This window comes from Muntiacus reevesi, chromosome X, assembly GCF_963930625.1.
Source record: "Muntiacus reevesi chromosome X, mMunRee1.1, whole genome shotgun sequence".
NCBI lineage: Eukaryota > Metazoa > Chordata > Mammalia > Artiodactyla > Cervidae > Muntiacus > Muntiacus reevesi.
Window position 1 is genome coordinate 49,026,640 of NC_089271.1, and position 25,465 is coordinate 49,052,104.

General features: G+C 43.3%; 1 protein-coding gene across 1 annotated transcript in view; it reads left to right on the forward strand.

Annotated features, from left to right (window-relative positions):
- ITIH6 (inter-alpha-trypsin inhibitor heavy chain family member 6) overlaps positions 1-22,275 on the forward strand; it is a 37,420-nt gene extending 15,145 nt beyond the window's left edge. Inside the window, 22 exon segments of the mRNA XM_065916725.1 lie at positions 4,075-4,191; positions 9,099-9,174; positions 9,177-9,266; positions 9,992-10,074; positions 10,076-10,294; positions 10,296-10,506; positions 10,509-10,817; positions 10,820-10,852; positions 10,855-10,920; positions 10,923-11,164; positions 11,167-11,308; positions 14,253-14,459; positions 14,462-14,549; positions 14,551-14,731; positions 16,696-16,711; positions 18,071-18,163; positions 19,027-19,069; positions 19,250-19,356; positions 20,538-20,614; positions 20,617-20,784; positions 20,786-20,945; positions 22,064-22,275. Coding sequence (XP_065772797.1) covers positions 4,075-4,191; positions 9,099-9,174; positions 9,177-9,266; positions 9,992-10,074; positions 10,076-10,294; positions 10,296-10,506; positions 10,509-10,817; positions 10,820-10,852; positions 10,855-10,920; positions 10,923-11,164; positions 11,167-11,308; positions 14,253-14,459; positions 14,462-14,549; positions 14,551-14,731; positions 16,696-16,711; positions 18,071-18,163; positions 19,027-19,069; positions 19,250-19,356; positions 20,538-20,614; positions 20,617-20,784; positions 20,786-20,945; positions 22,064-22,275 — 2,940 coding nt within the window.
- Positions 22,276-25,465: the final 3,190 nt, after the last annotated feature.

Here is a 25,465-nt window from a genome sequence, read left to right on the forward strand (position 1 = left end):
TGTGCATTGTCACCCTCTTTATTTAACATATATACAGAGTACATCATGTGAAATGTCAGGCTGGATGAAACACAAGCTGGAATCAAGATTGCCGGGAGAAATATCAATAACCTCAGATACGCAGATGGCACCACCCTTATGGCAGAAAGCAAAGAAGAACTAAAGAGCCTCTTGATGAAAGTGAAGGAAGAGAGTGAAAAAGCTGGCTTAAAACTCAACATTCACAAAACTAAGATCATGGAATCCAGTCCCATCGTTTAATGGCAAAGAGATGGGGAAACAATGAAAACCCTGAAAGACTTTATTTTCTTGGGCTCCAAAATCACGTCAGATGGTGACTGCAGCCATGAAATTAAAAGACGCTTGCTCCTTGGATGAAAAGCTATCACCAACCTAAATGGCATATTAAAAAGCAGAGATATTACTTTGCCAACAAAGGTACGTCTAGTCAAAGCTCTGGTTTTTCCAGTAGTCATGTATAGATGTGCGAGTTGGACCATAAAGAAAGCTGAGCGCTGAAGAATTGATGCTTTTGAACTGTGTTGTTGAAGAAGATTCTTGAGAGTCCCTTTGACTGCAAGGACATCAAATCAGTCAATCATACAGGAAATCAGTCCTGAATAATATTGGTGCTGAAGCTGAAGTTCCAATACTTTGGCCACCTGATGTGAAGAACTGACTCATTGGAAAATACCCTGATGCTGGGAAAGATTGAAGACAGGAGGAGAAGGGGACGACAGAGGATGAGATGGTCAAATGGCACCACTGGCCAGTTTGAGCAAGCTCTAGGAGTTGGTGTTGGAGAGGTAAGCCTGGCATATCGCAGTCCATGGGGTTGCAAAGAGTCAGACATGACTGAGCGACTGAATTGAACTGATACTCCCATCCAGTGTGTGCTCTGATTCCTGCATCCCTCACACAAGAACCCTTCGATCCACCTACCTACCATTTTATTTGAGTATGCCTGCCTTTCAAAGCCCAACACCCTCACTCCATGAACACCTAATCTGTTATGCCCACTATTGCCTGGGTTGGGAAACCTGAATTGAATCACACTGATCTTATTTACTGTCTCCAGGTGAAACAGAGGCATGCAAGAATGACACAAGATGAGAAGTGCTTTGTCAATGAATCTTAAGTATGATGGAAGCCATTGTGAGGGGTGAGGAGGTCAGAGAGTGCTCCCTGGAGGAAGTAAAGACATACTGTGATCTTAAAGAATTCAAAGACATGTGCCGGGTTGGGAAGGATGCTCTCAGAGGCAAAGCAGACTAGTAAACTGAGGGCTGCATGATACAAAGAATGGAGGTTGGGAAAACCCAGGGATGTGAAGGGAACTACAAGAGAATTGGAGCTCCTGAAGCGTTGATTTGAGGCTCATGATATGTTCAGAGGTGAGCCTGAAGGCCATGAGTGGTGCAGGGGCTTGATAAGGAATATAAAATATATGTTGAACATGCCCAGGGAGTGAGCCATGGGAGGGAGTGGTGCTATGAGGTTTGTGTTTAGAATCACCAGACCATGCAGCTGCTACAAAGATGTGTGGAGGGAAGGGACCTCAATAGAAGCAGGGAAACCAGAGGGAAAGAAGTCCTAACTTGGGGCTTTATTAGTTTGGGACAGTGAGGAAGGGTGGACCTGAGACATATCCAGCAGATCAAACCAGCATGAACTTGTGGCTGAATAGATGTGAAGAGTGAGGGACACAGGAGGATTCAGGGTGACACTCAGGTTTCTATGTGGACTGAACATGCGCACGATGGTGCCTCTAAGTGACACACACACACAAGGACGGGATGGGAGGAAGGTAATGAATTTGTTTGGGCAGCGTACACCGGAGGCTTCAGCCATCCAAGGGAATGGGTCCAGTGGTGAGTGGGTATGAATTTGTGGAGGGAGATGAGTGAAGAGATTTGGACTGGAGAAGGACTTGTGGGGTCAGCAATGGAGATTCATGGGCTGAATCCAAAAGAGCTAGGGAGGTGACCCAGGCAGAATGTCTAGAGCCATAAGAGCAGATCTAGGATGGCAGTTGCTAAAGCAGAGCTTCCCAGTCAAGCAGCTATTGATCTCCACAACCCTTGGGATATCCAGCCCCACCAACTGACATCGGGCTGTTCAGGGTTCTAAATGCCCACCACTTCCCCCACTCTGCTACACAAATGTAATCATTTTCTTTGCATGCCACGGCTGACAAATATGAGGCAACACTACTTATGGAACACAGGAAGAACATGGAGCTGAAGAAAGGGACTGAATCCCTTGGGCCTGAGAGCCTGGAGGAGAATAAGGAGCTTTTGTCATCTCTGAATCCCAGGGGACAAGATTCTCCTAAGGACCAGAAGTGATTGTCAATTGTGAACTACATCAGGGAAGTGCAGTCTGAGGAGAACTGAAGTACATCCAGTGAGTTTTGAAACCAACTAGTCATTGCTGCCTTTGGTGAGAGAAGGATCAGTGGTGAGGGTGGGACCCAGGCTCCAGTAGGCAGTGGAGTAAACTGGAGATGAGAAGACCATTACAGCTGTGAGTTCGTTACCTCGACACGCTACCAGGAAGAAAGGAGCTGGTTTGAAGTTTGGGTGGGATCAGGATGAGTGGAGGTTGTCTTAGTGGGTGGAAAAGACAGCAACATTTTTAAATTCTAAAGAATATCCAGTCGGGTGCATGGGTAGGGTTGGACACTAGGAGTCTGGCTGGTGGAAGAGGTCCTGGAGGCTGTGCATGCACGGGGTCAGGGAAGGATTGTTTTGTCTTTCAGTAGAGGGATGAGGCATAAAGGCATGTGGACCTTGTGCAAGAGTGGAGCGTGCAGTCCAAGGGACATGGCCTGGTGCCCTTAGTGTTTTCCTGTGGAGGGAAGGGATACAGTTCCTAAGAACAGTGTGGCATGATGGCTGAAGAGAGTGTGAGAGGTAATGCTGCTGGTTTATAAGATGTGAGGTGTGGCACCACCAGTGAACCTGGGTGCATGGAGAGATGGGATGTGATTTTCCCAGAAGCTCTCACCTACGCAGGTATGGGAAGAACATGGAAAGACAACTGGACTCTGCCTGTTGCTTGGGCAGTTGCAGGATGTTCGACTCAGGCCTTGGGGGACTGCTGTATTGTGCAAGGGAAAATTGCAGACAGAGCCTAAACTTGTGCTAGTGAATTGATTAAAAAGCTGGCATGGAGGGGAAGAGCAGGATGTCCTCCCATCTTCCTTCCTTCTCTCCACTCCCAGTCCTGCCCTCCAAGAGGGGAGGAGATAGTGTGTCTAGCTTTGTGATCAGAGAATGCCTGAATATCTGCGAGCATAAGCTGGTTATCCTGAGGCAGAGCCTGCTTCAGGCTTCTGGGCAGCACAGACCCTCTGCAAGCCTATAGTTCCTTAGGCTGAGCTGCCACTGGTCCTGGGGGCCCTCCCAACTTCCCTCTCCCTTTCCCTCAACTATCACAGGCCCCAGGCTCTGCAGAAAGAGAGATGGAGTGGGGGAAGGGGGTCAGCAGCCAATCACATACCTGATAGCCCAAGACATCTGCACCTGGTCTAACCAATCCCTTCTGAACAAACTGCTCACTCAGCCTCTGCTCCCTCCTCCCCTCCCTGCTCTGCCCAGCAACAGCAGAAAGGAGGCTGAAGGAGGAGAGGGAGGCCCTGCAAACTCCCAGTTCCTGGCAGCAGTGGAGCTGGGCCTCAGACTCACTCTATAGAGAGAGGTTGAAACAGTATTTACAGTTCCTGGAGCCCAGGCAAATAGTCCCTCGGGGCCCTCAAGACTGTACAAGCCCAGCTCTCACAGACAGGAACTCACATATTATAGAGATCCTGATCCTTGGAGCCTTTGGCCTCAAGCCAGTCATTCTTTCTGCACTCAGGGGCAGGCCCTGGGCTGGCAGTCTGACCAGCAGAGATACATAGTTCTGCTGGAGGAGACGGACATTGAGCAAGCAATCCCACAAATGCCTGTTTAATGGCAACAGTGATAAGGCCTAGAAAGGAAAAGAGTAGAGTTTTATGTAGCAAAATAAGAGAGGATTTGATTTAGACGCTTTCACAGTTTTTGTTGATTTCACTTCTGTTTTCCTCAGATTTACAATGGCTATTTTATTCATGACTTTGCACCCAGAGGCCTTCCACCTGTTGGTAAAAATGCGGCGTTTGTTTTCGATGTGAGTGGCTTCATGTGTGATACCAAGATGAAGCAGGTAACAGGGACTCTGGGAGTCTTTTGTAGCTTTTGATTTAGAAAACTCAGATAGCAGAGTGCTGGATCAGTGGTTCCCTGAGACCGGACTCCCTGCCATCCCATCACCCTTCGACCTTATAGGCCTAGCCCTACCTTAGTGTCTTGGTTCCTTATCAATTAGGACCTTCATAGACATGGAACCCAGTATGACTAATATGCTAAGGATTCTAATGTGAAAAGTGGACAACATGCAAGAACAGATGGGAAATTTAACCAGAGAGGTATACGCTAAGAAAATTTATAAGAAGGCTCAAAATATAAAACACTGTAACAAGAATGAAAAATGCTTTTTATGGCTCATCAGGGAACTGAACATTGCCAAAGAAAGAATCAGTGAACTTGAAGATATGAGAATAGAAACTTCCCAAACTGAAAAGCAAATAGAAAAGAGAATGAAAAAAATAAAAAAGAAAACCAACAGAATATCCAAAAACTATGTACTTGTACAAAAGTGCAACATGTTTAATGGGAATACCATAAGGAGAAGAAAGAATGTTGCAGAAGAAATATTTGAAGGATTAACAGGCACAGATTTTCCAAATAACAGATGACCTCCATCAAATCAGAAGTCCTTGAAGCTCAGAGCACACTAAGCAGGAATAATACTAAAAGATGTGCATGGAGGCATATGCAGAAAATCAAAGACAAAGAGAAATCCTGAAAAAGTCCACAGAAAATATTATCTTTCTTATAGAGGAACAAAGATAAGAATTACATTGAATTTATCTTGAGAAACCATGCAAGGAAAAAGAGAGGATAGTGAAATATTTAAAGTGTTGAAGGAGAAAACCACCCAATTTGACAACAAAATTGTCCTTCCAAAATGAAAAATAAAAACTTTATCAGCCAAACCAATATTGAGAGAATTGTCACCAGTAGACCTGTCTTGCACAGCTAAACGTTAAAAGAAATTCTTCAGAGAGAAGGAAAATGAGATAGCTTAGATACTTGGATCTACATAAAGAAAGGAAGATTGTTAGTGAAATAATAAATAAAGGTAAAATAATATATTTTATTTTTAAACTAATTGATCTAACAGATAACAATTTACTCAGAATAATTAGACCAACTGTGTATTCAGTAACTATAGCTTTTTGATAAGTGAAATTAATGACAGCAGTGCTATAAGGGACAAAAGAAAGGAATTGGACTACTCTGTCACAAGGTACTTGAACTATGCATGAAGTTGTAAAGTGTTATTTGAATGTGGACTTGGATTAACTGTAAAGACATATTGTAAACTCTAGGGCAACCACTAAGAAATTTTCTTAACATAATGGATATGCTAAGAGACGAGAGAAAACAAGACCATATAAAACACTCAGTTAAAATCAAAGAAGTCAGAAAAAAGAGTAAGAGACAAAGCAAAAAAGGGAAATGAAGGGAAAGCAGTTTTAAAATATAGCAAATATTAATCTAGCTATATCAGTAATCATTTTAATGATGACTTGTCTAAATATACCAGTTAAAAGATAGAAGCTGTCAGTGTCAATTAAAAGAAAACAAAACAAAAGAACTAGCTATATGTTTTCTACTAGAAACCCATTTTAAATATAAAGACACAGATAGATTAAAAGTAACGGGATGGAACCATATGCTATACTAACACTAACTCAAAGAAAGCTGAACAGCTATATTAATTTCAGACCAAGTACACTTCAGAGCAAGACAATTGTCAAGATTAAGAAGTGCATTATATTATGGAAAAAGGTTGAGTCTCCAAGAAGACATAATAATCCTTACTGTGTATCCAGTTGAAATTACAGTGTCAAAATATATGTGACAAAAATGAATAGAACTGCAAGAAGAAATAGAGAAATCATTCATATAGTTGGAGACTTCAATTTCCTCATATTAGACATGGACATATCCAGCAGACAGAAAATCCATAAGGACACTGTTGAACTGAATAGCACCATCAATTAATTGGATCTAACTGACATCTATACAATGCTTCATTCAACAATACACATTGGCTCCAAGCTCACATGGAACATTTGCCAAAACAGTCTACATTGTGGGTCATAAAACACACCTTAACAAATTTAAAATAATATAAATCATACAAACTATGCTGTCAGACTAAATGGAATAAAACTGGAAATCAGCAACAGAAAGACAGCTGGAAAATCTCCAAATAGTAGGAGATTAAGCAACACACTTCTAAAAACATAATCTGTCCCTGGATAACAGGAGATTCTTAGGAAAAGTCATCCTTTATGTGTCAGTCCTCTCAATGGAAATAAGAATATGGTGCTCAGCTTCTGATCCCAGAATGTGTGACCTATCCCATCTTATGTCAGGAAAACTTGTTACCTACTTAGGAGCATTCAAGGCATCTTCTATCAGTTTTAAGATGTAGAGAGAAAGGCAAGGCACAAGTTCTTCATGTGGTTTCTAGAATCCACACATATATAAAAGATTATGCCTTAAATCACTGGATTTAACACCTCCAAAATACACATTTGAGTCCCTGGTCCATCAATGATTACTTCACTCTCTGAGCCTCAATGTCATCACTTGTAAAATGAGGATATTATTAGCACCTTGTTTGTTGTGTTGCTGTGAAGATAAAATGAGCTTGTGCATCTAAACTACAGTGCCAGGAACATAGCAAGTAGTCTATAAATGGTACCTAATACTAGAACCTACATACTATATTCCTTGAGTCTAGCCCTATACTAAGTACATCATGGAGAAGGGAGCCAAGGGGAAGTAGCCTTCTAAGTCCTGTTCTCAGAGGACACAATATCTGTATGGAGGATGAAAATATTCCACGTAAGATAATCAGCAAATAGTCTGGGACAGAGAATGTCTGGGTGTGAAAGGCATTGATCAGAGTAGGCAATCAAGGAAGGGCTGCCCAGAGAAAGAACAACTGAAGTAACTGTGAAGCTATAAATAAATAAAGAGCAAAGTTGTGGAGATGAAATGGAATCTAAGTTAGCTGGGGGCTGGTGAGAAGACCACCCTGGAAGAAACAGATGGTAATGTAGAAGAACAGATTAGAGAGAACAGCAACCAAAGCATGCAAAATTATTGATGTGTTAGTCGTCAGTCATGTCTGACTTTTTTGCAACCACTGTAGCCCACCATGCCCCTCTATCCATGGAATACTCCAGGCAAGAATAATGGAGTGGGTAGTCATTCCCTTCTCCAGGGGATCCAACACTATTAAACTTTAGGGCAGCCCTGGAATCATTGAATTCTGGGTCATGGGGTTCAGAAACCATAGGAACACATGAATCCTAGTGCTCTGAAAGCACAGAGCTTGAACCTTCTAGACCACTACAGTCCAGCAGAACTTTTTTGAGGCTGGAAATGTTCTACAAGTATGTACTTTGAGATATACTAATTTACTGTCCAATATAGTAGCTGCTGTCCACATGTGGTTATTGAACCCTTGAAATGTGGATACTGCAAGGGAAGAAACAGAATTTTGACTTTTTCTTCAATTTTAACTAACATACATTTTGTTAGTTAAATATACTGCAAAGGTAAACATTAGTTAAATGCTGACAAATATCAGTCTAGTCAAAGCTATGGTTTTTCCAGTAGTCATGTGTGGATGTGAGAGTTGGACCATAAAGAAGGCTGAGCACAGAAGAATTGATACTTTTGAACTGTGGTGTTGGAGAAGACTCTTGAGAGTCCCTTGGACTGTAAAGAAATCAAACCAGTCAATCCTAAAGAAAATTAACCCTGAATAGTCACTGGAAGATTGGTGCTGAAACTCCAATACTTTGGCCACCTGATGTGAAGAGCCAACTCAGAAAAGACCCTGATGCTGGGAGAGATTGAGAGCAGGAGGAGAAGCGGATGACAGAGGACGAGATGGTTGGATAGCATCACTAACTCAATGGACATGGGTTTGAGCAATCTCAGGGAGACGGTGATGGACAGGGAAGCCTGGCATGCTGCAGCCCATGGGGTCACAAAGAGTCGGACATTACTGAGTGACTGAACAACAACAATGTACATTTATATTTAAATAACTACATGTGGCTAGCAGTTACCATTGGACAGTGCAGTTTTAGGCTTTGAGCCATTAGAGCCTATAGAGCATTTTGACTTAGGTCTTAGGACTTCTAGATTTACCGAGTGCTAGAGTCAGAAATAGATGGGGAAACAGTGGAAACAGTGTCAGACTTTATTTTTTGGGGCTCCAAAATCACTGCAGATGGTGATTGCAGCCATGAAATTAAAAGACGCTTACTCCTTGGAAGGAAAGTTATGACCAACCTAGATAGCATATTAAAAAGCAGAGACATTACTTTGCCAACAAAGGTCCGCCTAGTCAAGGCTATGGTTTTTCCAGTTGTCATGTATGGATGTGAGAGTTGGACTGTGAAGAAAGCTGAGCACCGAAGAATTGATGCTTTTGAACTGTGGTGTTGGAGAAGACTCTTGAGAGTCCCTTGGACTGCAAGGAGATCCAACCAGTCCATCCTAAAGGAAATCAGTCCTGGGTGTTCATTGGAAGGACTGATGCTGAAACTCTAATACTTTGGCCACCTCATGCGAAGAGTTGACTCATTGGAAAAGACCCTGATGCTGGGAGGGATTGGGGGCAGGACAGAGGACGACAGAGGGTGAGATGGCTGGACAGCATCACCGACTCGATGGGCATGAGTTTGAGTAAACTCCGGGAGTTGGTGATGGACAGGGAGGCCTGGCGTGCTGTGATTCATGGGGTCGCAAAGAGTCGGACATGACTGAGTGACTGAACTGAACTGAACTGAGAGTCAGAAAATGTTAAAACCATACAACACTTAGACCTCGATACTTTGTATAGAAAGTGCCTTTCAGTCTTGAGCAAGACCTCAAGTTTTGGTCCATCTCCTTTACTTCATCTATATCCTACAGACTAAAAAGGCAATGAATGCTATCCTTGGTAACCTGTGGGCCAGTGACTACTTCAACATCACCTCCTTTTCTTACACAGTGTTTGCAAAGCTGGAGGCTCCATCCAAGCCACCATCCAGAATGTCCACAGTACTAGAGACTACCTGGGCCATATGGAAGATGCTAGTTGTAAGTGTTAGACTTACCGACCCAAATTGGCAGACTCTGGTGACATGGGAAATTCTCCCATCATTCACCCATCCACTTTACCTCTCATAATGCCTAAAATATCACTTCTACATTTTACACAAATATCTTCCTTCATCTGTCTGTGCTTCTTTGCCTAACAGAAAGAGCACAGCTAATCCTCCATGTATTTTAGGGCATATTCCTCTTTGGGGCTGAGTTTCCTCCTCGTAAAGCATTTACTCAAAATAATTTGCTAAAACTTTCATTTCATATTTTATCAATAATCTAGATATTTATTTCTAAGTATTTTGAGTAAGCTTCTGCCCTGATTTTGGCTTTTGATCAATTCCCTCTCAGACAGTTACTGAAGTATCCCCCTCCCACCACCTCCTGACCATGCAGCCCCTTCTTCCCCTGTAGCATAGAGGTGGGGATGCTATCCTTGAGGAGCTGCCAATCTGACTAGAGAATAAGACATCCCCCAGGAAACAGGCAAAGCAATCTGAGACAGGGAGTGATAAAAGCCAAGGACATGTGGGACCCACTGTCAGATCTCAGGAAGTTTGTGTGGGTGTGGGGAGTTGGGAAGGATAAACAGCGGAAACAGTCTGAGCAAAGATAAGGAGATGTGACTGAGCCTGGGAGGTTAACGAGGTGCTCATTGTGTCTGGAATGGGGGTAGAAATTACTAGAAAAGGTGGTCTCACAGTCTGCTCTCCAATTAGAGACTGACATCAACAGGGCTCTGCTGGCAACTGCTTCAGTGCTGAAGCATAGCAACCAGGAGTTTGGGAGGAGCCCCAGTGTGGGGGAAGATACCTCTCATCCTCTTCCTGACAGATGGGAAGCCCACAGCTGGAGTGACAACTTCCAGTGTGATCCTCTCTAACATCCATCAGGCACCGAGCAACAAAGTGGCCCTTTTCAGCTTGGCCTTTGGGAATGATGCTGATTTCCCACTGCTGTGTTGTTTGTCCCTAGAGAACTGAGGAACAGCCTGGCACATATACGAAGACACCAGTGCAGCGCCTACAGCAAGAAGGCCTCTATGAAGCAATCTCCATGTCTCTGCTGGCAGATGTGCATCTGGACTACCTGGGTGGCTTGACTGGGGCCTCTCCTTGGGCCATTTTCCCCAACTGCTTTGGTGGTTCAGAGCCTGTAGTGGCAGGCCAAGTGCAGCTAGGCACGTAGGAACTAAACATCCACCTGAAAGCCCATGGCCCCAGGGATCAGCTTCTATGGCCTGCCACAGTGAAGTGGCTGCCAACAGCAGCCAGAAGGCCTTTGGTTGCCCAGAGGAGTCAACCCCCAATGTAGCCCACTTCATACGTTGCCTTTGGGCCTACATCACCATTACAGAGCTACTGAAGGCATGCTTCCAGGCTTGTGATGCCAGCACTCACCACATGCTGGCTGCCAAAGTCCTCAATCTGTCCCCTTAACAAAATTTTGTCACACCTCTGACTTTACTGGTCATGGCACAACCCAAAGAAGCCAGTGGGAAAGCCAGGAAACAGACTACCACAGATAGACCAGGCACCATCATGCCATTAGTCATGGCCTAGGGGCAGGCACAACCCAGCCAACCTAGCGCCCTTGGTTTCTCCCAAATAAAAGTTTGTGAAACCAAAGCTCTACTTATCCTACTATTCATCTCTACAAAGAAGATGCCCAGTTCCAAGGAATTAAGGCCACTGGGTCAGAGCCCTAGTACCCGATACACCCATGCATACCCAAAGCCCCAAATTCCAGCATAACAGGATTCTGGAACCTTGGCTCAACCAAAATTTAGGACAAAACCTGCTGTCATTATGCTCTCAAATTTTGGTGCCCTATTGCTTCTGAAGTCCAGCACACCATTACATCAGAACCTTGGTACTCTAGTAGCCATGAATTCAAGACACAAGTCCCACCTCTGAATTCTAGCATTCTAGCCCATGCCCAAACTGGCCCTATGAAACATGCTACTCTGCTGTATTCCAAATCTGGTGCTCCATTACAACCTAAACGAAATGCCTCATCACTCCTGCAACCTGAGGTACTTATACCACAATCAACTAAAAGCCTGTCACAACTTGGATGAAATGGACAAATTCTTAGACAAGTATAACTTTCCAAAACTGAACCAGAAAGAAATAGAAGATCTTAACAGAGCCATCACAAGCAAGGAAATCAAAACCGTAATCAGAAATCTTCCAGCAAACAAAAGCTCAGGACCTGATGGCTTCACAGCTGAATTCTACCAAAACTTTAGAGAAGAGCTAACACCTATCTTACTCAAACTCTTCCAGAAAATTGCAGAAGAAGGTAAACTTCCAAACTCATTCTATGAGGCCACCATCACTCTAATTCCAAAACCAAAGATGCCACAAAAAAAGAGAACTACAGGCCAATATCACTGATGAACATAGATGCAAAAATCTTTAACAAAATTCTAGCAAACAGAATCCAACAACATATTAAAAAAAATCATACATCATGACCAAGTGGGCTTTATCCCAGGAATGCAAGGATTCTTTAATATCTGCAAATCAATCAATGTAATACACCACATTAACAAATTGAAAGATAAAAACCATATGATTATCTCAATAGATGCAGAGGAAGCCTTTGACAAAATTCAACACTCATTTATGATTAAAACTCTCCAGAAAGCAGGAATAGAAGGAACATACCTCAACATAATAAAAACCATATATGACAAACCCACAGCAAGCATTACCCTCAATGGTGAAAAATTGAAAGCTTTTCCCCTGAAATCAGGAACAAGACAAGGGTGCCCACTCTCACCACTACTATTCAACATAGTGTTCGAAGTTTTGGCCACAGCAATCAGAGCAGAAAAAGAAGTAAAAGGAATGCAGATAGGAAAAGAAGAAGTGAAACTCTCGCTGTTTGCAGATGACATGATCCTCTACATAGAAAACCTTAAAGACTCTACCAGAAAATTACTAGAGCTAATCAATGAATATAGTAAAGTTGCAAGATATAAAATTAACACACAGAAATCCCTTGCATTCCTATACACTAACAATGAAAAAACAGAAAGAGAAATTAAGGAAACAATACCATTCACCATTGCAACAAAAAGAATAAAATACTTAGGAGTACATCTGCCTAAAGAAAAAAAAGACCGATACATAGAAAACTATAAAACACTGATGAAAGAAATCAAAGAGGACACAAACAGATGGAGAAACATACCGTGTTCATGGATTGGAAGAATCAATATTGTCAAAATGGCTATTCTATCCAAAGCAATCTATAGATTCAATGCAATCCCTATTAAGCTACCAACGGTATTTTTCACAGAACTAGAACAAATAATTTCACAATTTGTATGGAAATACAAAAAACCTCGAATAGCCAAAGTAATCTTGAGAAAGAAGAATGGAACTGGAGGAATCAACCTGCCTGACTTCAGACTCTACTAAAAAGCCACAGTCATCAAGACAGTGTGGTACTGGCACAAAGACAGAAATATAGACCAATGGAACAGAATAGAAAGCCCAGAGATAAATCCACGAGCCTATGGACACCTTATCTTTGACAAAGGAGGCAAGGATATACAATGTAAAAAAGACAACCTCTTTAACAAGTGATGCTGGGAAAACTGGTCAACCACTTGTAAAAGAATGAAACTAGAACACTTTCTAACACCATACACAAAAATAAACTCAAAATGGATTAAAGATCTAAATGTAAGACCAGAAACTATAAAACTCCTAGAGGAGAACATAGGCAAAACACTCTCCGACATGAATCACAGCAGGATCCTCTATGACCCATCTCCCAGAATATTGGAAATAAAAGCAAAAATAAACAAATGGAACCTAATTAAACTTAAAAGCTTTTGCACAACAAAGGAAACTATAAGCAAAGTGAAAAGACAGCCCTCAGATTTGGAGAAAATAATAGCAAATGAAGCAACAGACAAAAGATTAACCTCAAAAATATACAAGCAACTCCTGCAGCTCAATTCCAGAAAAATAAATGACCCAATCAAAAAATGGGCCAAAGAACTAAACAGACATTTCTCCAAAGAAGACATACAGATGACTAACAAACACATGAAAAGATGCTCAACATCACTCATTATCAGAGAAATGCAAATCAAAACTACAATGAGGTACCATTACATGCCAGTCAGGATGGCTGCTATCCAAAAGTCTACAAGCAATAAATGCTGGAGAGGGTGTGGAGAAAAGGGAACCCTCTTACACTGTTGGTGGGAATGCAAACTAGTACAACCACTATGGAGAACAGTGTGGAGATTTCTTTAAAAACTGGAAATAGAACTGCCATATGACCCAGCAATACCGCTCTTGGGCATACACACTGAGGAAACCAGATCTGAAAGAGACATGTGCACCCCAATGTTCATCGCAGCACTATTTATAATAGCCAGGACATGGAAGCAACCTAGATGCCCATCAGCAGATGAATGGATAAGGAAGCTGTGGTACATATACACCATGGAATATTACTCAGCCGTTAAAAAGAATTCATTTGAATCAGTTCTAATGAGATGGATGAAACTGGAACCCATTATACAGAGTGAAGTAAGCCAGAAAGATAAAGATCATTACAGCATACTAACACATATATATGGAATTTAGAAAGAAGGTAATGATAACCCTATATGCAAAACAGAAAAAGAGACACAGATGTACAGAACAGACTTTTGGACTCTGTGGGAGAAGGCGAGGGTGGGATGTTTTGAGAGAACAGCATGTATATTATCTATGGTGAAACAGATCACCAGCCCAGGTGGGATGCATGAGACAGGTGCTCGGGCCAGGTCCACTGGGAGGACCCAGGGGAATCGGGTGGGTGGGGAAGTGGGAGGGGGGAATCGGGATGGGGAATACATGTAACTCCATGGCTGATTCATGTCAATGTATGACAAAACCCACTGCAATGTTGCGAAGTAATTAGCCTCCAACTAATAAAAATAATTGAAAAAAATAAAAGTAAATAAAAGCCTGTCACAGCCCAGGCCTGAATTCTCCACACATCAGATCCTCAAATGCCCACCACACACCACAGCAAGGGTTCTTGCTCCTAAGACCCCAAACAACATGCCATATCCTAGACCTGGGGTCCTCTTACCTAAGACCCCTAAAATTCCATTACCTCTTAAACCTAGTGCCCCCCCTCACCAACCTTCCCCCAGTTTATCACTTTCCAATCTAGGACACCAACTCCTAATAAACCCAAAATCCCATTACCTTCCAGGCCTGCCAAGCTCAGGCCCCCACCTCCAGAGGCTTTGCATACTCCCAAGCACAGTCTCAAGTCTCACCAGTCCCAGCAGTACCATGACCATTTCTGCCCTTGGAGAATTCATCATTACTCCCTTTCATCCCACCCTACCCTCTCTGCTGCCCCCTGAAAGGCTCTGACATCAGCATGACCTGTTGCCAGAGCCCCAAAGCACCACCTGTGTCTATGAACAAGAGGTCCAGCCACACGGGAATAGAGAATAGAGAGCACTAAGAACCAGAAGCCCATGCAGATTTTCATGATTTAAGTCACTTGCTTGCTTGCTTTGAGACTTTAAACGACATACTTGACTTCTCTGGGCTTCAGCACATAGGCACAGAATTAGAGGCCATGGGAGAGAAGGGATGTTAAGACTGGGAAATGCACAGAAACAAAATGGTCAAGCTGTGGCTTTGACATTTGCTTTGTTGGACAAGAGACTTGCTTATGCTTCACAAGCAGAGAAGGGATGTGGGTTATAAATGGGAGCACCCCTGGGCAAGGTAGGTCTGATTGGTTGTTTTGTGCTCCATAAACAGCCCTGCTTTTTATTTTTTCCATTTATTTTTATTAGTTGGAGGCTAATTACTTCACAACATTGCAGTGGGTTTTGTCATACATTGACATGAATCAGCCATGGAGTTACATGTATTCCCCATCCCGATCCCCCCTCCCACCTCCCTCTCCACCTGATTCCTCTAGGTCTTCCCAGTGCACCAGGCCTGAGCACTTGTCTCATGCATCCCACCTGGGCTGGTGATCTGTTTCACCATAGATAATATACATGCTGTTCTCTCAGAACATCCCACCCTCGCCTTCTCCCACAGAGTCCAAAAGTCTGTTCTGTACATCTGTGTCTCTTTTTCTGTTTTGCATATAGGGTTATCATTACCTTCTTTCTAAATTCCATATATATGTGTTAGTATGCTGTAATGATTTTTATCTTTCTGGCTTACTTCACTCTGTATAATGGGTTCCAGTTTCATCCATCTCATTAGAACTGATTCAAATGAATTCTTTTTAACGGCTGAGTAATATTCCATGGTGTATATGTACCACAGCTTCCTTATCCATTCATCTGCTGATGGGCATCTAGGTTGCTTCCATGTCCTGGCTATTATAAACAGTGCTGCAATGAACATTGGGGTGCACGTGTCTCTTTCAGATCTGGTTTCCTCGGTGTGTATGCCCAGAAGTGGGATTGCTGGGTCATATGGCAGTTCTATTTCCAGTTTTTAAAGAAATCTCCACACTGTTCTCCATAGTGGTTGTACTAGTTTGCATTCCCACCAACAGTGTAAGAGGGTTCCCTTTTCTCCACACCCTCTCCAGCATTTATTGCTTGTAGACTTTTGGATAGCAGCAATCCAAACAGCCCTGCTTAATGAGAAGAATATAAAAAATGAGGAAGATGATGACAGTTGTCTAAATTTTCCAAAGGCTGTGAAATAATGTTTACATGTTTTAATTTTTAATTGAAGGATAATTGCTTTACAGAATTTTGTTGTTTTCTGTCAAATCTCAACATGAATCAATCATAGGTGTATATATATGTCCCCTCACTCCTGAACCTCCCTCCCATCTCCCTCCCCATCCCACCCCTCTAGGTTGATACAGAGCCCCTGTTTGAGTTCCCTGAGACATACAGCAAATTCCCATTGGCTATCTATTTTACATATGGTAATGTAACTTTACATGTTATTCTCTCCATACAGCTCACCATCTCCTCCCCTCTCCCCATCTCCATAAGTCTGTTCTCTATGTCTGTTTCTCCATTGCTGCCCTGCAGATAAATTCTTTGGTATCATCTTTCTTGATTCCATATGTGTACATTAGTATATGATGTTTATCTTTCTCTTTCTGACTTACTTCACTGTGTATAATAGGCTCTAGGTTCATCCACCTCGTTAGAACTGACTCAAATGCATTCTTTTTATGGCTAAGTAATATTCCATTGTGTATATGTACCACAACTTCTTTATTCATTCTTCTGTCAATGGACATCTAGGTTGCTTCCATGTTCTAGCTATTGTAAATAGTGCTGCAATGAACATTGGGGTACAAGTGTCTTTTTCAGTTTTGGTTTCCTCAGGGTATATACCTAGGAGTGGGATTGCTGGGTCACATGGTGGTTTTATTTCTAATTTTTTACATTTTTTAGCTCTTCCTATGTACAGGTACTGATATACAGATTGTACTTGTAGTCTTCATTTAATTCTCACCAAAAAACTCTTATTAACTGGATTTTACTCATGGGGAAACTGAAGCACAGAGAAGTAACCTAACTTATTCCACATCACACCTCTAGTAAGAGATTTGAATCTACACACTTTGGTCCCATGATGAACGTGATTCACTACTTCACTATTCACCTTCCTGAGAGGAGTGACATTTCCCGGGTGACCTTATAGGGTAGGATTAGAACCAGTTGGGGGTGACAGTAATTCACAGGGATAGAAATTTGGGCATGACATTCTTGACATACCCCATTCCTTCACCATCCTCCCTCCCAGTATCCCATCCGTCTTTAATTCCTGACACAGTTATCTCTGTTTGTCAAATGCACCCACTTCTCACTACCCCAACTGTCACTATCTTAGGGCAGACTACCATTGTGCCTCACCTAGAAAACTGTTCCAGACTCATCACTTGTTTTCTTGCTTCCTTTTTTGAGACATTCTCTTGGACATTCTTCCTCAGCAAAGGGATCATTTGAAAACATATATCACTTCATGTCTCTTCCCTACTTAACTCCCCTCAAGGGTTTCATATCATATTTATAATTTCTTATCATACTTTTTAGAATAAAGTTCAAAGTCCTTTTTATGAGCTACAAGTCCCTGCATGACCTGCCCTCTATCCCATACCTCTCTGACCTCACCTTCTCCGACTCACACTCCTCCTGTTCCTCCAATAGGCCCTACCCTCTCCCCTGCCTTCACTCGGGGACTCTTCCAAGCTGTTCCCCCTGCTTGAAAATTGCTCTGACTTGCTTTGCCCTGCCCCTCCCTACTACCCTCATTTCTTCCATTGTCACTTAAGCTCTAGATCATGCCTTAAATATCAACTCAGATGTCCTTCTTACCCCTTACTACTGCTCCACACTATGTTGAGTACCTGCAACTCCCTCAGTCATTCTATTCTTTCTTTCTTATAGCATTTGTCACAATTGGTAATTATAATTTCATTCATGCCTGCCTTCCCAACTAAAATATGAGCTTCACCATGTCAGAAATCATGACTGACTTTTTCACCACCATATTCCTGATGCTTAAACAGCACCTGAATGAATAAATAAATGATCAAGTGAATGCATGCATAAAAATGCTATAAGGAAGAATTTTGGACATAACTGAGCTTGAAAAACTAAGATGCCATGGGGAGCATGAGGTCTCAGTCTTGGCAACATGCAAGGTCAGATTGGGAAGCCAATGAAGACTTTCCTAATCAGAAGGAAGGTATGCCTTTTGGTGGGCTGGAAACATCTTTGCCCTCAGAGTGTGAAGGATTTCTCCTATTTCTTTTACACTTGGCAGGGAATCCACATTGGGACAGCAATTCTGAAAAGATCTTTGGAGGAGATAGAGGCAGCATGAAATCTCAGGAACGTCCTGCAGTACTAGCGAAAGGTGAACAAAGAGCTCCCCCGACAAAGACCCCCAAGCTTTCATTATGTTAATAACATATAACAAAGTTCTAGAAATCTACAGTAAGAAAAATGAAGACAATCCAATTCAAAATTGACTTAAAACCAGCACTTCAAAAAGAACAAATGTCCAACTTCTTAAGTCATAATGAAAATGCAAATTAAAATATTAACATGGGACTTCCCTGGTGACACAGAGGATAGGAATCTGCCTGACAATGCAGGAGACAGTGGTTCGATCCCCGGTTTGGGAAGATTCCACATGCTGTGGGGCAACTAAACCCGTGCATCACAACTACTGAGCCCACACTCTAGAGCCCACATGCTGCAACTACTAAAGCTCACTCGCCCTAGAGCCCATTCTCTGCAACAAGAAAAACCATCACTATGAGAAGCCCATGCAGCACAAGGAAGAGTAGTCCCCACATGCAACAACTAGAGAAACCCTACACACAGCAAGGAAGAGCCCCAGGTGCTTCAACAAAGACCCAGTGCAACCAAAAATAAAATAAATCAATAAAATTTTAAAATAGCATTTGAGCTGACCTAGAAGAATGAGTAGAAATTTAATATTACTAGTTAAAAGAAGGAGAACATTCCAAGTAGCAGGAGAAACAGAAACAATGGGGTCACTAGCAAGATAAGGCAAGGTACCCATAAGAATATTCAGTTCAGTTAGGCTGGAGCATACAGAGAAGAGTGGAGAGCTAAGCAGGGACTAGATACCAGAAAAGACTTAAATACTGAGCTCAGGAATTTGGGGTGACTCAGAGGCCAGGGGCCCCCAGAGTTACTAGGAAAGTAATAATCAGTCTCCTATCAACACAGTCCTCCTATCTTTTGCAGGCATGTTGCCAAGCATCTCCACTTTCTCATCCTTGAATAAGCCAGTCACCCTTACTGACTTATTTGAGTATAGGACAGCTTGTGCACTGGGACTGGGGCTGGACTGTCTCTCTGGGGAAATAAACATGCCCTACTATCTTCCCCTCCTCTCTCTTTTCCTCTCCTCACCTCCCATACCTTCTAAGGCTATAACTAGAGTTGTGCCTCCTGCCTTGCAATAAATGGGGCCCCACTTTGTGATACACATCCCACACTCAAAAGAGAGGACCTTCTTCACACTGGATGAGCATCCAGGGGATCTACTACAACTCATAGATGACCCAAAGACAGGGAGAACACCAAAGACTCTATCTCATATAACTCCACAGCCAAATATACATGTCAACACCCCCAGATATTTGTGGACTAATACAAACACATAGCAGTGCACCTCACTAACATACAAGTGCATACTCAGACACATGAAAACACAAATACACTCTAACACCAAGACACTCATAGATACACATACACATACCAGGGCATACAGTAAACTCACAAAAACTCACATCCAGGGACATATATTTTGACACTTTCCACACCTACGCATAGTAACATACAAATATGCAACCAGATACATATTGCTGCATAATACATGCCCAATACACATATATAAACATACATACACTGATAACCCCAGAGTCATCTCAATTCACAAGAATTCAACACACAGAGGCACACACACTCTGCTACTCTAGATACATAAAACACACCAATGTACACAAATTCCATGATAGACAGACAGATGCATACTCACTGACACCCCCAGATACATAATATATACCAACACACAACCAGACACACATGACATAAACTATTGACCAAGATTTATAATGCTAAGATATCCAGCATGAGTCCTAAGTCTATTCAGTCTTGTCCAACTCTTTGCGACCCTATAAACTATAGCCCACCAGGCTCCTCTGTCCATGGGATTCCCAAAGCAAGAATGCTGGAGTGAGTTGCCATTTCCTCCTCCAGGGAATCTTCCCAGGGATCGAACCCCAGTCTATTATGTCTCCTGCATTGGCAGGTAAGTTCTTTACCACTAGCATCACCTAGGAAGCCCAGAGACACATATCCAGAGATATATATAAACATACAACCAAAAAAATATACACTCTACCATAACATTTTTCCCAAATATACAGATGCACTGATATGCCCAGAGATAGTCAGATGAATGGAACTAAACACACACATTTACACATTCAGAGGCAAGCACACACATGCAAACAGCCCCACTGGGGTAAGCATGCACACATATACATACATGCTCACACACTGCACAGGAAGGAGCTGCTGGATAGGCTATGGTAGAAGCACTATCCTCAGGAGCTAGCACTCTAACCACAAATCTGCACCACTTCATCTGAATTTCAGGCACTGAGACTTCACCCCTCCTGTGCTATGAGTGACCATGTGAATGACCATGTGAAACCGTGTGCTCCCGGTAAGTATTCTTCTCCCCGCAAGGCTGCATGTGAGTAGACAGCTGCTTAGGGCACCATCAAGGCCAGGTCACAAGGACCAGATCTGTACCTACTTCCAGGTAGGTCTGTAGGCCTGTACCAATCCTGTGTTGGCCCTGTGGGCCCCTGTAAACCCTGGGCCTACACTGTTCCCATTACCCACAGTTCCATATCTGTACAAGGTAAGGGTACCTTGCTTCTGTCCTGGGAACAGCCTGCACTACTGAAAAGGCCCTAGCTGGAGCTCCAGTGTGACTGCTGCAGCATGTTAAGCCCCCTACCTTGGGCTTTACCTTGAGTTCCTAGGTCTCCAGCACCACTACCAGAACCCCAGCATCCTGCAACTACCACACCTGGGGTTCTAAGTGGTCAGTGGCTCAAGTCTCAGCCCCTTGGCCCATGGCCTACTGGGTAAGTGTTACTGAGGCTGATAGTGGTCAGGGAGCACCAGTCCCAAGAGAAACTTTGTCACAGTGAAAGGTCAGTTAGCCCCCAGCACCTCGACCCTCAAACCACAAAGAAGAATCAGAACCAAGCTCTGCCCTTGGAGAGCTCCTGGTCTAGGAAGAAGACAGACCCAGACATGGATAGTGATCCCAGTGAGTTATCAGTGCTAGACAGAAAGCAGTCCAGGGAGGTGGAGGAATCCAGGATGAGACACCTTGCCCAGCCTTGGAGCTCAAGAAAGATCTCCCGTAGGAGAGAGACCTGCACTGAGTATGGAAAGCTGAGCAAATGTATAGAGGAAAAGAATGGAGATTGGAGGAGATGGAGCTGGAATAGTCAGACCAGAGTGCCCATATGAAGAATTCGACTTTTCCTGAAGACAATGGGAGTCATGAAAAGGCATAGGCAGGAGAAAGTGAATGTGAAAGTTATTCAGTTGTGTCGGACTCTGAGACCGCATGGACTGTTGCCCATCAGGCTCATCTGTCCATGGAATTCTCCAGGCAGGAATACTGGAGTGGGTACCCATTCTCTTCTCCAGGTGATCTTCCCGACCCAGGGATTGAGCCCTCATCTCTGCATTGCACACAGATTATTTACCATCTGAGCCATCAAGGAAGCAGGAGAAAGATACAGTCAGATCTGAGTATTACAAAGATCCCTTTGGATGTTTCTGTAAAGGGGGATTGCAGAAAGCCAAACTGTAGGTCAGGAGACACTATCAGAACCTGAGGCTGAGACCCCCACCAAAGAATTTGGGCAGTGATGGTGGATTGGACAGATATTTTTACTTCCTTTGAACCTCCTCACTTCTCTAATCTAACTTGCCATCTCTTTCAAGCCAAACTGTACCCTGTCTGTTGCCATCTCATCCACTTTGGCTCTCTACTTTCATACTACACTCCTATCAGATCTGACTCCTCCACAAATCACACAGTGCTCAGTCTCTTCCCTCCTCCAGGCCTTTGCCTCCTCTCCTCTCTCCTACTTTTCTTTCAAGGTTCCCTGCTTTAGGATTCTCTCAGAGTTATCAGTGGGACTCAGGACACTGACCTGACTGGTATTCCATCTCTCTCTGTCAGGACAGTTCCAGCATGCAGACATCAAGCTGGTGGCAGGGCCTATGGGGCCAAAACTGAGGAGGCACCAGGGCCCAGATGTGCCTGTGGTCCTAGGCAAGAAGCTGCTGAAGGACTCACCAAGACTGTTGCCCCACTGAGCTTCCTGCTGACTGGTGAAATGCTCTCATGTACAGTGGTTTCTGGGCCAACCCTACATTGCCTGTGTCCTGTGATGGTCCCTGAACCTCACAGCCAGGAGACCTGAGTTTAGGTGACTCAGAGGCCAGGGCACAGGGTTGACCAGGAACAAAGCCCTGAGGACATGAAAACACACAGGGGCACACACACTAACATAGGCACTAAGTGATACATTCACCAGAACATGTACACAAAGATATGCAGATCTATGGACCTAGAGGCTTCGAGACTCCTACCTCCTAACAGTCTTTACTGTCTCCAGTCTGTACCCTTTTTAATCCATACTTCAGAGCAACCTTAGAAGTGACTTCCTTAGAACAAAAACCTGAGGCACCAGTACTCCTCACAACCTTCTCTGGCTACCATGGCTTATTTAAAGCTCTTACAGTTCCCCTAGGGTTTCCCAAGTGATTCAGTGGTAAAGAATCTGCCTGCCAAGGCAGAAGATGCAGAAGATGTGGGTTCAGTCAGGTCAGGAAGATCCCCTAGAAGAGGAAATGGCCCCCACTCCAGTATTCTTGCTGGGAGAATCCCATGGGCAGAGGAGCCTGGTGGTCTATAGTCCATAGAGTCACAAAGACTCAGACATGACTGAGTGACTATGCATGTACACAAACACAGTTCCTCTAACAAACCCACCAATCAGCCCTTGCATGTGCTTTTCCTTCTATGTGGGATTCCCTTCCTTGGCTTCATTCAGGTAAATGTTGCACATTCTTCAAGTCTTAGTTGTCACTTCCTCTAGGAAGCCTCCCCTGACCCCTCCCATAGATTGAGTTTGGACCCCTGTGTTCCCACAGCCCACCCCCATTCCATTCAAATTCACCTTTCATACTATGTACTTACTTGTACATACTGTGTGCATACTATTTACTTGTCTGGATCCCTTACTTAGACAGTGAGCTAATTGAGAGCAAGGACATTTTCTAAATCATCTATGTTGGCACCCCACTCCAGTACTCTTGCCTGGAAAATCCCATGGACAGAGGAGCCTGGTAGGCTGCTGTCCATGGGGTTGCTAAGAGTCGGACACGACTGAGCGACCTCACTTTCACTTTTCACTTTCATGCATTGGAGAAGGAAATGGCAACCCACTCCATTGTTCTTGCCTGGAGAATCCCAGGGACGGGGGAGCCTGGTGGGCTGCCATCTATGGGGTTGCACACAGTCAGATGCAACTGAAGCGACTTAGCAGCAGTAACAATGTATCCCCAGTTCTTAGCACTTAGTAGGTGCTTAGTAAATAATTGCTGAATGAAAAAATGAATGAACAAAAAAGGATCCCATGACACAGCAGTAGACACACACATATACTACTCACAACCAAAGTCACAAGATCACACACAGAAATAGCTGTGAGGACATAGATATGAATGGGTAGAGATAGAGACATACGGAAATACAAGGATTTCAAAATAAACAGAATAGACATAGGGGCATATAGACATACAAAGATGGGGGCAGGAAACCAGAGTGATAGCATCAGGGACATAAACCCAGAGAAACAGATGCTCTCTGGCTGAGCTTCTATATCCCCGTTTTGAGGTGCTATCTCTGTCACAAAGATAGAGGCAGAGAGACAAAAATGAGGTCACCCAGGAACAGGCACACAGTGACTAATATGAAGACACTGAGACATAATAACATACAAAATGAAAAGATAGAAATTCAGACACAGAGACACAAGGACACAAAGGTAACCAGGGAGGCATCAGTCAAGACCCTAGTCTTGGTCTTGACATTGATCGGGACCCTAGTCTTGGTCTTGACATTGACCAAAACCACAGTCTTGGTCTTTGGCCAAGATCACACCAAGGACAGAGAGGTAGAAACACATAGACACGATGGCATGCAGACATGGAATGTGGGATGAGAAGAGAACACAGAGACATAAGACCTGAAACCTATAAGGACATAGAAAAAGATTCAGTGTTACACAGTTACAGACTTGGTGATAAAGAGGCAAGGACACATACACATGCAGAGGAACACACTAAGAATGAGACAGAAGCATAGATTTATATAGTTAGAGATCCAACGACAAAGACATGGGAACCAGACACCTCAACCATGACAAACACCATTGAAGAGATAAGTTTCAGATCAGGTAACAGACATAAGGACAGGCAAGATAAGCCCAGGAATAATGGGGATGTGTGACACAGTGGCAGGGATACAGGAATTCAGAATGAGAAATCTTAGAACCCACAAACATAGTCATATAGATACAGGATAGACATAGGGACAGAAACATAGACACACTTCTGGAAGGATCAAAATAGGAATAAAGAAATCTAGACATAGAGAGACAAACACACAGAACATAAGCAAATGGGCAAAGACACTAAACCAAGATACACCTGGGGATGCCCAGAAATAGAGACACACAAAAAAGGAACCAAGGCCACAAATGAAAGGATAGAGACAGTGACTCAGACCCAGGGACACAGAGATAGTGGATAAAAAATAAAAAGACATGGATTCAGACACCAGACACAAATAGAGAGACAGTGACACAGACATGGTGAGTCAGATCAAAACAAAAACAGGGACAGAGCAAGACAAAAAGAGGAACCAATACAAAGAAACACCCTGACAGACCCACAGAAACAAGAACACAGTCATGAGAATCTAGATAAAAAGATCTATGGACTAAGAAAGAATGGTATTGAGGCACAGAACAACTTAAGACACAGCCATAGCAACATCAAGAAACTAATACAGAAACATTGGCAAAAGTTGGAGAAAATAAATGGAGGAGTAGGGTAAATGCTAAAGCACAGACATGGAGAGCCAAGCTCCAGAGATGCACAGACTCAGGGATTCACCAACAAAGGGCACATGGAAGGAGGCATATGCAGATTCATGAGTACAGACACTAGAACACAGAGGCTCAGAGAGAGATACCCAGAACAGGAATACAGAGGTTCCAGGACACACTTACAGTGGATCATGAAAGTTCAGGGATATGCAAAACTTGGGGATGCAGAAAGATAGGAACACACAGATACTGGAACACACAGAGGCTCATGAATGCCCTGACACAGTGATGCACAAACACTAGATCCTAGATCACATGCAAAGACTCAGGGACATGCAGATTCAAGGAACAGCAAAGACACAAAGACATAATAAAGACTCTGGAAAGTGCAAAGATCCAGGAACATGTAAAGATTCAGGAACACAAAAATTCAATGATGAACAGAAAAGGGGTTGCATCAACAC